This window comes from Hyperoodon ampullatus, assembly GCF_949752795.1.
Source record: "Hyperoodon ampullatus genome assembly, chromosome: 4".
Classification (NCBI taxonomy): domain Eukaryota; kingdom Metazoa; phylum Chordata; class Mammalia; order Artiodactyla; family Ziphiidae; genus Hyperoodon; species Hyperoodon ampullatus.
Window position 1 is genome coordinate 143,857,582 of NC_136917.1, and position 12,177 is coordinate 143,869,758.

At 34.5% G+C, this 12,177-nt stretch overlaps 1 protein-coding gene across 2 annotated transcripts in view; it reads left to right on the top strand.

The window, feature by feature from the left end:
* The window catches only part of RICTOR (RPTOR independent companion of MTOR complex 2), a gene marked incomplete at both ends in the record, with an annotated part of 116,365 nt that overhangs the window by 83,464 nt on the left and 20,724 nt on the right, over positions 1-12,177 (top strand). For both annotated transcript variants that reach the window (XM_079702361.1, XM_079702362.1), the window contains 10 exons: positions 1,337-1,502; positions 1,800-1,901; positions 2,023-2,069; positions 3,585-3,720; positions 4,114-4,313; positions 4,609-4,735; positions 5,123-5,287; positions 5,460-5,536; positions 5,992-6,070; positions 11,933-12,042. In XM_079702361.1, coding sequence (XP_079558487.1) covers positions 1,337-1,502; positions 1,800-1,901; positions 2,023-2,069; positions 3,585-3,720; positions 4,114-4,313; positions 4,609-4,735; positions 5,123-5,287; positions 5,460-5,536; positions 5,992-6,070; positions 11,933-12,042 — 1,209 coding nt within the window. The remainder of the gene's footprint in view (positions 1-1,336; positions 1,503-1,799; positions 1,902-2,022; positions 2,070-3,584; positions 3,721-4,113; positions 4,314-4,608; positions 4,736-5,122; positions 5,288-5,459; positions 5,537-5,991; positions 6,071-11,932; positions 12,043-12,177) is intronic.

Consider the following 12,177-nt stretch of genomic DNA (forward strand, 5'->3'; position numbering starts at 1 on the left):
TCAAAAGTACACATAAGGGCCTCACTATAAATAAATAATACTTTGTTTATTAGCTTTAAATCTGTCAGTGAAAATACTATTATTTAACAGACTGAAGTTGTATTATAAACTGAGGGCATTAGGGACTATCAGTTTTGACTCTTAAGCTTACATTGGTAGTGGTGGCATTCAACTTTTATTTTAGTAGTTTCTTGATGGAAAAATGTACTTTCCCAAAGCCTGATAGACCTGAACTCTCTAGGTCAGATTATGGCCATGGTATTTAGTGTTCATCAGGAATTCAAATTTACCTTCAAAATTCCAGTAATAATCTAAGAATGATTTTTTTAGCTCGGTAAGCTCTTTACTGATAAGTACTTGCCAATCTGGGCACATCCTAAGGTTTTTAAATTTTAAATCTGATTTGTATTTACCAGAATTTCTGAAATTGAGACTAGATTGCTACCAAATTCTAGAAAACTGTATTTTATGCACCACAAAAAGGGAATTTAAAATAATTTCTAGGGACTTCCCTGGTGGCACAGTGGTTAAGAATCCACCTGCTAGTGCAGGAGACATGGGTTCAATCCCTGGTCCGGGAAGATCCCACATGCCACGGAGCAACTAAGCCCATGTGCTACAACTACTGAGCCTGCGCTCTAGAGCCCAGAAGCCACAACTACTCAGCCGACGAGCTGCAACTAGTGAAGCCTGTGCTCTTAGAGCTTGTGCTCCGCAACAAGGGAAGCCACAGCAGTAAGAGGCCTGTGCACCGTAATGAGCAGTAGCCCCCACTCGCCGCAACTAGAGAATGCCCGTGCACAGCAACGAAGACCCAACACAGCCAAAATAAATAATTAATTAATTTAAAAAATAAAATAATTTTTCAAAGGATCCCATTTACAGTTGCAGATTAGTGGGTAAAATAGAGACTGTTCAGTTGATACTGGAATCATTGGTTATCCAACCTCATATCGTAAACAAAAATCAATTTCATATGGATTAAGGACTTAAATATGAAAAGCAGGGTTTTAAAACTTGAATAAGAAAGTAAGGTCACTAGGTTCTGACCTTGAGGAAGGAGTTCTTAAAACTAACATACAAAAAGTACCCACCACCATAGAAGAAAAGATTAGTAAGTATGTTTCATTGAATCTAAATAATTAGTGTTTCTTCATACAAATCAGCTGTGTTCTTGTTTTTTTCTTTGTGGTTCCAAATTTGGTTAAATAATTTACTCTTTAGTAATACTCTCTAACATGGATTTATGTACGTTTTAATAGAATAATTTACCAAAGTGATCTCTTTAAAATTACCCTAGTCTTGTATTAATTGTACTAATTTTTTTTCTCATTAGGCGAGCCAGTGCAGCCTTGAACTGTTTAAAACGCTTCCATGAAATGAAGAAACGAGGACCTAAGCCTTATAGCCTTCATTTAGATCACATTATTCAGAAAGCAATTGCAACACACCAGAAACGGGATCAATATCTCCGAGTTCAGAAAGATATATTTGTTCTTAAGGTACTGATATGAAGATGCAATTTTCAATTTAATTTCCTAATTCTTAACCACTGTATTTTAGTAGGCATACATGCTTGAGTTTGCAGTTTTATTCATACATATGGATTTTCAGAAGCCTTCTAAGTTTTATAATGACTAGGCAGTGGAGCTGTGTTTTTATAACTTTTTAAAGTTAGAAAACCTTGATAATCTTCCTTAAATGAAAAACCTTCCATTTTGTTTTTAAAATTTGAAGTTAGTTTTTTGACATGAGGCCAGTTTGTCTTAATTTTTCATATTACTTTCTGGTGATTTTAGGATACAGAGGAAGCTCTTTTAATGAACCTTAGAGATAGCCAAGTCCTTCAACATAAAGAGAATCTTGAATGGAATTGGAATCTTATAGGGACCATTCTTAAGGTATGATAGGATACTTCTTGGTAATGACTTGATTGTTTTCATTTTCTTATTCATTGTACTTCATCATAATTATATGTTAGGAATTGATAAATACATAATATAACGTATTATGTTTTTCTAGTGGCCAAATGTAAATCTAAGAAACTATAAAGATGAACAGTTGCACAGGTATGTAAGAATTGTTCTGCATTTAAAGAACTTAGATTTGAATTATATTATGCCTGATACCTACTAAAAGTAATAATTGATGTTTTAAAGATACATTTTAATAGTTGGTATTCGGTAGGTACATATATATTTTTTTGTATATAGTTTGTATTTTACAACCAAAAAGCATCAGCTAATTCTTTTTCTGGTTATTTACATTCTGGTTTTAGTTTTGGAACAAATGAAATACTTGAGATTAAAGTTTCTCAAATTGAGGAATATCAGCCATGTACATATCTTAGCCCTAATGTATGAGAATGACATAATAAGGACATAGTGTCTCCCTTTCAAAATGATGGCCATTTTAAATATTCCAATTCTACTTTCTTTTGCATCTGACTTTGAAGGGTTATTCATTCTTCTTCCTTTTTACACTCCTCATAACCAACCACACCTTCCATAAAACATGCTAATGTTTATAGCATATACAGTACTTCAGGGTATTGTGCTGTCTTCTAGTACCCCATGCATTTTTACTCCTTCTGAGTTTAGACTAACCAACCACCAGTGTTGATCTCATTGGATAAGAGGGGCTTTACTTCATGTTTTTGAGAAGTTCATATCATTGACATTATAATTGATTATATTCATCTACTCAGTGATATTTAACTTAATATCTGTATTAAGTTTTGAGAAATATATAGAATATAAGAATTACATTGGGGTAAAGAAGCATAGCACTAACTTTTCAGACTCCTTGAGAACAGAGGTGAAGTCTCATTCAACTTTGTTTCTCCACCTCCTGGATCTGGCACCTTTATTAGATTGGATTGTAGTGCTCGAAATTAAATTGAACTAAATTCCATGGAAGCTTAGAACATAATGTTGAAAATTATAACATTGAAATATCATCCATTGCTTTATAAATTCAGTTGCTTAAATTTTACCTGGAGCTTTTATGGTTGACTTTTTTGCCTAATTGTGAAAAACTGATAAAATCATAGTGTGGTAACATTTGCTTACAATTATCTAGTATAAGATTATTTTATAGAGCCATGGGACAAAGTTCTTGATAAAGTACAGTAGAAAAAAATTTATATATTCTGGATTAAAAGAGAGTTGAAAAGAAAAAAAGACCTGATAGTAAAATAAAATATGTGCATTTCAAAAGAAAAAAAAAAGAAAATTTATATCCAGGTGGCTTCCTCATATTTCTCCAACTGTATCTTCTAGCTATGTTATATCTGCATTTTTCCTGCTAGCATCTATCTTCTCCACTATTTCTGTCAGGCATCTCACCATAAAATTCTTATTTCCCAAAGATATTTTTTATAATGAAGGGGATTTTTTGTTGTTTTTTATGGTTGGTTTGTGTGTGGAATGTACCAAATGTGTTTATTAAATTTCTTGCCATTTAGCTCAATGGTTTAAACCCAAAACATATTCAAAACCTTATTATATCATAAGTTGTGGTTAAGATTCTAAAATAATTATTTGGTTTATTACTTTGTTGCTGATTTTTTATTGTGATCTTAGGTTTGTACGAAGACTACTTTATTTTTACAAGCCCAGCAGTAAATTATATGCCAATCTGGATCTGGATTTTGCCAAGTCCAAGCAGCTCACAGTTGTGGGTTGCCAGTTTACAGAATTTCTTCTTGAGTCTGAAGAGGTAATAAGCACTTTGTATATTTTCCAGAGTAAATGTTTTTCACTGAGTTTGCCCCCTTTTATTTCTGAAGAGGCATAAGCTATATTTAGAAACATCGAGAATGAGACCAAACCTAGATTTTTATCCTGACTTAGTCACTATCTACTTATGTGACTTTGGACAATTAATTTGCCTTCTAGAAGACCTGGTTTTCCCCTTGTAAGATGGAAAATAATACCATCTCATGCAGCACTGTGTTGAATGGGATTAAAAAGAACAGATACTCAGTGATTGATATCTGTTATTAGTAACTTCATCATTATCATTAAAATTTTTGGACTTGATTAGAGTTGATTTTTCTAATTGTAGGCACTAAGTCCTTTTCTAGCAATATCATAATGTGTTTGCTTTTAGGATGGGCAAGGATACTTAGAAGATCTAGTAAAGGATATTGTTCAGTGGCTGAATGCTTCATCTGGCATGAAACCTGAAAGAAGTCTTCAGAATAATGGTTTATTGACAACTCTTAGTCAACACTACTTTTTATTTATTGGAACACTTTCTTGCCACCCTCATGGAGTCAAAATGCTGGAAAAATGCAGTGTATTTCAATGGTGAGCATTCCTAAATTCTGTTTCAGTATATACCTAAACTATTTTTAATGTGATCAGAAAGGGCATGCTTTTTAGTCTGTGTACCTGTGTTTGTTAAGTTTTTATTAAAATACAAAAAAAATATTTAATTAGAGCTGTCTGTCTTGATGCTCTGATGCTTTTTTTTAAAATGTGATATTTATTAAGTGCTTTCTTTTAGAAATGCTTGTTTATTAGGAATTTTTAAATATTTGTTGAATTAATGAATCAATACAGTAATTTCTAGTAACCTTCATTATTTTCATCCTTATTTTAGTTTACTTAATCTTTGCTCCTTGAAAAACCAAGATCACTTGCTGAAACTGACTGTTTCAAGCTTGGACTATAGCAGAGATGGATTGGCTAGGGTCATACTTTCCAAAATCTTAACGGCAGCCACTGATGTGAGTATAACATAGGCAATAAAACTATATATTTCATAACCAGTTAATTCAGTATTTTATAAATTTTGGCCTAATAAAACTAATTATAAATTCTAAGACTATGGGATGGAATTTTAGTTTAAAATTTTACTTCCTCCAAAGAACTCGATACAGTACACATTTTTATATAAAGGGAAAGAAGCAGCTAGATTGAAACAGAAGTATTTTACTTTACTTGGACTAAAAAAATATTCATATCAAGGGCTAGACAATCAATTCCAGTCTTTCTGCCCTTTTCAAGTAGCAGAACTGTCCCAAAATAAAGTCAAATAGACCGTCCATAGTGAAGTTTGGGTGGTGGTTTTTTTCTTTCTTTTTTTTTTTTAATGTTCTTATTTATCTTTATAGGCTTGCAGGCTGTATGCAACAAAACATTTAAGAGTATTATTGAGAGCTAATGTTGAATTCTTCAATAATTGGGGAATTGAATTACTAGTGACCCAGCTGCATGATAAAAACAAAACGATTTCTTCTGAAGCTCTTGATATTCTCGATGAAGCGTGTGAAGACAAGGTAAAGTTTCATTATTTTATAATAAAACCCGTAGACATGAATTTTTATTAAAACATTCAAATTTGATAGAAAATTATGTGAAATTATAATGTATATAATATAGTGGTTTTAGAAATGGAGAATTTAGTATCTTCATGCAGTTATTAATTTGCCTAATAATTATTTCCTTTAGGCCAATCTCCATGCTCTTATTCAGATGAAGCCAGCTTTATCTCACCTTGGGGACAAGGGTTTGCTTCTCCTCCTGAGGTAAATTTTAAGAAAATTTTTCTTATAGTTATGTTTTCTGTTGTGTTCTCCCTGGCAGTGTGTATTAAAGCTGGATTCAAATCTGTAAAGGAAGCACTCTAAAGAGTTTAGCTGTTAACTTCTGAAAGAGGCCTATTTTAGAATATTGGACATCCTTTAATACTGAAACTCTGTCTTTTCATTGTTTTTCTTAATGTTTCTTTTACATTTCTATGTGTCCTCATTCTTTTCATGACATTTTCTTTACTGTGGTTGGATTCATGTGTTTTTGCAAAGATTATGAAAATTTATTTGTATTTGAAATTACAATGAATAATAATTGACCTTTTAGTTTTAGGAAGGAGTTGTTCTTAAAGTCTTTTACCTCCTTAACATATTTTGTTTGAGATGTTTTAGCTCCTTAAACATTTTTTGCGAGACTCAAATGTTAAACTATTGTCTGTTTTAATTTACAGATTTCTCTCCATTCCAAAAGGGTTTTCCTATTTGAATGAAAGGGGTTATGTAGCAAAACAATTGGAAAAGTGGCACAAGGTAACTTGCTATTGAATAAGTTTCAATTTGTATCTTTTTATCTTGGGAAATAGATTGTGAATTTAGAGGATTTTAAAAATATAGTCAGTATTTTGAAACTAAACAAGTTAAATATTTAAACATTCATGTGAAGTCAAGTCTTAAAATTCTGTATAATTATTTGTATTCATATTTATCCACTTTTTAAACTATAGTTATTTTATAGTGAACTATTGATTTTGTGTAAATTCTGTTGAAATTTTGCTTTCAATTTAATTGATATAATCTATTGGTATCATTTGTCAACCCTACTTACCATCATTTCTTTTATTCTTGGGTTCCTTTCACACCCCTTTTAAGCTGAAACTAAAACAGTTTTCCTAAATGAAGATTATAAAGCAGTTCTACCAAGCAGATATAATGATCTAATTAAACTTCATTTTAAGGTGTACTTTTCATAAATCTGAGAGCAAGCTTCTTGCTGTTGTATATAATAGGGAAATCTAGGAAGAAGGGAGTAGTTTGAAGGTATTAGTTAACTTGCTAGCTTTCCTTTAGGTGGTCATCACTGTGACTTCAGTTTCATTTGACGACGCGTTGTAAATTGTCAAAGCATCTTAGAAACTCATGGAATAATCAATCCTAATGTAAATGATTTTCAGATTTTCCATTATTTCAGATCATTATTTATATTGTCTATATTGAACCATGTTTCATAAGATATTCTCATTTTTAAAAAATACTATAGCTATAGTTATAGTTACCAGATGTGGGGTATGGGGGGAGAGGAAATTGGATGAAGGTAGTCAAATGATACAAACTTCCAGTTATAAATAAGTAGTAGGGATATAATGTACAACATGATAAATATAATTAGCACAGCTGTATGTTATATATGAAAGTTGTCGAGAGAGTAAATCCTAGGAGATCTTATCACAAGGGAAATTTTTTTTTATTTCTTTAATTTTGTATCTGTATGAGATGATGGATGTTCACTAAACTTATTTTGATGATCCTTTCATGATGTGTGTAAGTCACATCATTATGCTTTACTCCTTAGACTTATACAGTGCTGTATGTCAATTATATCTCAATAAAACTGGAAGAAAAAAAGGGAAAAAATACTATAACTATAAAGTGTACAACTTCAGGCCTGAAGTCTTTCAGTAATTGGTGAATTAGAAAACTAAAATAAAGATGTGATAGTTTTTAACTTCCCTGGTGGTCCAGTGGTTAAGAATCCACCTGCCAATGCAGGGGACATGGCTTCGATCCCTGGTCTGTGAAGAACCCACATGCTGTGGGGCAACTAAGCCCGTGCGCCACAACTACTGAGCCCGCATGCCACAACTACCGAAGCCTGTGCACTCTGGGGCCCGCGTGCTGCAACTACTGAAGCCTGCATTCCTAAAGCCTATCCTTTGCAACAAGAGAAGCCACCGTAATGAGAAGCCCCGCACACTGCAATGAAGAATAGCCCCCACTGGCCACAACTACAGAAAGCCCACTTGCAGCAGTGAAGCCCAGTGCATCCAAAAAAAAAAAACGAGATATGATGGTTTTATTTTCTAAATAGAAGATGTTTAAACTAGTTACCATAATAAGATTGGTCACCTTATTATACAAATTATATTAGGAAATTGCTTAGCAAATCTGGTACAGCACTTTCAGATAGTAGGTACAAAATATTAACTGATATAACAAAGTCATGTGTCGTGTATAAGGAAACAGAAGAAGGGTTAATAATTCTGCCTTAGGGATTAGCAAAAAAAATGTTAGGCTGAGGAGAGGATGTGATATTTGAAGTGGTCTTGAGGAGTAAATAGTCAAATAAATTGGAAGAAGGATGTTCAAGGATGAGGGGGCAGAATAATAACTCTGTATAGGTTATTGAAACTTCACAGACTTGTGAGGAAAGCCGTATTCCAGTGCGGTTGGGGCTGGGATAAGTGGGGTGTGGCAAGATGAGGATGGAATGGTGAATTAGAACTAGATTGGATTAGAATTAGAACTAGGCTTTTATAAGCCACATTATGTCATACTAAGGGATTTCAATTTTGTAGGAAGTAGGGGAATCTTTACAAGTGTAAAGAATATTCATAGAGCTATACTTTAGAAAAAGATCACAGTGTAGTAGCAGAAGTTTGATCATCAAAGGTAAAGGAATCTAGGAATACTGAGACTAGTTTAGAAGCAAAGTTGATAAGAGCATGGACTTCAGTGGTGGTTAGGTTCAATAGTCAGGGACACATTTTCTGGACATTTTTGAAATAAGATGGACAGGATTTGTGAACTGATTGGATGTAATGAATGCGGGGTCCCACTTGACACTTAAGGTTTCTGATTTGAATGACTGAATGCATAATGGCTTACCATTAAAAGATTGTGATTACAAAAGGTGGTTTGCAGCAATGAGGAGAATGAATTTTGAATAAGTTGAACTGGTATTGCCTGTTGTATGGCAAGTGATAGTATCCAGAAAATATTGGAAATGTGGATCTGGAGCTCAGATATGAGCTGAAGATAGAAGTTTGGGAGTTGTCAGTGAATTAGTAGTAATTGAAATTTGAATTGAGTGAGATCACCAAGGAAAATGTAAAGAACAAAGAAATAAAACTGGAAATTGCTCCCTAGAGAACACTCTGCTTTTTTTTTAATATACAACTTTATTTATTTTTAATTTTTGGCTGCATTGAGTCTTCGTTGTTGTGCGCAGCCTTTCTCTAGTTGCAGAGAGCGGGGGCTACTCTTCGTTGCAGTGCACAGGCTTCTCATTGTGGCGGCTTCTCGTGTTGCGGAGCATGGGCTCTAGGCGTGCGGGCTTCAGTAGTTGTGGCGCACGGGCTCAGTAGTTGTGGCTCGCGGGCTCTAGAGCGCAGGCTCAGTAGTTGTGGCGCACAGGCTTAGTTGCTCTGCGGCATGTGGGATGCCCAGACCGGGGCTCGAACTCGTGTCAGGCGGATTCTTAACCACTGTGCCACAAGGGAAGCCCGAACACTCTGCTTTAATGAGGGGAATAAAAGGACAGGGACACTGAGGAAAAAATTATCAGCGTGGCTTCACTAAAGGATGCTTCAGGAAGGAGAGGCCAGTGGTATATATTCTTGAGAGAGGTCAGGTAAGGTGAACACTAGAAAAAAAGCCTGTTAAAGGTGACAGGTCATTGGTGAATTTTGCTAGAGCAATTTCAGTAACAAGTTATAAACAGATGCTGAATTGCAGTTAGTTAGGCAGTAAATGCGAGATGTAAAAGTAAAGACAGTATAGTCTACTCTCTCAAATTAATTAGAGAAAGGGAGAAAGGGAAGGGAACTAACTTAGTGATTGCCTGAAATTAAACTTAGTGCCTTTCAAGTATTACTTCACTTAATCCTCACAGCAACCCTGTGAAATGTTTTTGTATTATTTCTATGTTGTGAATGAAAATGTGGAAGCTAAGATGAGTAAGCTAATTTATCCTAGGTCACAGAGCTTGAAAATAACAGAACAGGGGCACTTTTTGATTCCAAAGCCCATGCTCTTTCCACTATATGTGATTTCCTCCCAGTAGCTTGCAGCATGCCGAGATGAAGTTGAGACTGTCTCTTTTTCTAGGTAATAAAGCATCCAGGCCTGAATAATATTGAAAATTCACTCATTCAATTTAAAACTTTCATCCCTAGCCCAGGCTTGGTATAGACTTAGAAACCTGCAATGGAGGGAGGATATGGTTCATTTCATCACTCTGTTATTTATCTCCTCCCCATTTACTAGCTGCAAATCTGGAGGCTCTCCAGCTTTAGAGCAGGAGGAGGAGGGGGTACAGGGTCATGGACAGTCTTACTCAACTGATGGAACTGCTATCTGGGGTTGTTAGCTTTGAGTGGGGCAGATTTCAGATGTTGATTCTTTTACTCGAGGGTTATGTTCATGAACTCCTCAAAGACCTCACCCTGGGGATCTTTCATTTGCAGTTCCCTTGACTGGATCAATGGCTCCTCTGGCTGCCTACTTACAATACCTCCTAGTAGCTAGAGGTTCACCCTCATTTGGGGTCTTCTTGCACCTCCAGTAGGTCCTTTTGGGCAGAATCCTCAAGATGATCCACATCAGAAACTCAGTGCATTTCATAGCTATAAACCATACCCCTCAACTTTGCTATTGTTTTCCACATGGATGCCACTGGTCAAAAGACTAACCAAGCAATACCACGTGAATGTAACTATTCCTGCATAAAGCTCAAAATACCTTCCTTAATTAGAATTTTTGTACTGAGATGTTCATGTATAGAGGAGATTATGGTAGTATAGTATATAGAGTAATATAGTGGTTGCAGCAGCAGTAGTAGAAATTTGGTATGCTGATAATATAATTAAAATCTTTTATTACTTTTGCAAAGTAAAGAACCTAAAAGAAAAGCAGGAAAAGTAAGTTTTTAGAGTCTCTAAGTAGGGAGTTAAGGTAACCCACCAAATTTAAGTAGTCTAAAATGGTTTAAAATGAAAAATGTCTCCCTGCCCCCTTTTTCTATCTTTTCTGAAGATAATGTCTGTTAATATTTTGTATGCATTGAAAGATGTTTTGTACATCTGTAAGTATATATTCTTCATATAAAAATACAAATGAATCCATTCACAGCTGTAAGTACAATTGTATTTAATTTTTTTGTTTAGCAGTATATCTAAGAGATCTTTTCAGAGCTGTGCATTTAGAGCTGTCTAATTCTCTTTAATGGCTGCATAGTAAATTATAGCAATGTACCCTAATTTTTATAATCACTCTTGTATTATGGGCATTTAGACTGTTTCCAACTTTTTAGTTTTGTAAACAGTGTTTGCTGGGTATTCTTGCATGTATATCTTTGCATACTTGTGCGAGTATATCTTTTGAACAAATTTCTAAAGTATAATTGTTGAGTTAAAAAGTATGTGAATGTAAAGTTTTGATAAATACTGCCAAATTGCTTTTCAGAGTTTCTACCAATTCCTTCTAAACAGTTTAAAGTGGAGATCTTTTGCAATAAAGATGGTGGTGTGATTGACTGTCTCGGTTTAAAGAATTTAGCTAGAAATTTTCCAGGTTTAGTTGGAAATATTTTTTACATTTGACCTGATTTGCAGGGAGAGAGATTGTTTCTTACCAAAAGGTGCTAAAATGGTAGAACTCAGTTAATTTCCTTTTAAAATTTCTAGTGAATATCTTCAGGGTTTCATATTAAGAAGCTAGTTTTGGGACTTCCCTGGTGGCACAGTGGTTAAGAATCTGCCTGCCAATGCACGAGACACGGGTTCGAGCCCTGGTCTGAGAATATCCCACATGCCGCGGAGCAGCTAAGCCTGTGCGCCACAACTGCTGAGCCTTTGTTTTAGCGCCTATGAGCCACAACTACTGAGGCCGCATGCCACAACTACAGAAGCCCTCGCACCTAGAGCCCTTGCTCTGCAACAAGAGAAGCCACCGCAATGAGAAGCCTGTGCACCGCAACAAAGAGTAGTCCCCACTCGCCACAACTAGAGAAAGCCTGTGCACAGCAACGAAGACCCAACACAGCCAAAAATAAATAAATAAACAAATAAATAAAAAGCTGTTCTTTTTTTTTTTAATGGGGACAGGAATTCAAATATGATAAAAGTTTTTTTAGCTTACTTGTGTGGACCCTAAAATATTAATTGAAAATGAGGAAAAGAGTGTAAGCAGAAAGCTTACAGGTATGGATGTGATAGAACATTTGCATTTATAATACCTTGTTCTATCTACTCTTTTCAAAAATTTCTTAAATGAAAAATGAACAGATGTTAATTTTTCTCATATTTATGCTTCCAAAGATTTGTTAGGTACCTAACATATTAGAAATTTAGTGAATGTTGTTATGATATATATAATTAAAACAATATTATCTTCTAGGAATATAATTCAAAATATGTTGACTTGATTGAAGAACAACTTAATGAAGCACTTACTACTTACCGAAAGCCAATTGATGGTGACAACTATGTTCGTCGGAGTAACCAAAGGTATAGTCCAGTTAATGGAATAATTTATTGCTAGTCCTCAACCATAAAATTTAAAACCAAATTATTATAAATCATTACTTTTTAAAGTTTTCTGAGTTGTTGGTTATTTTGTTTCTTACACTGATATAGGAAAAG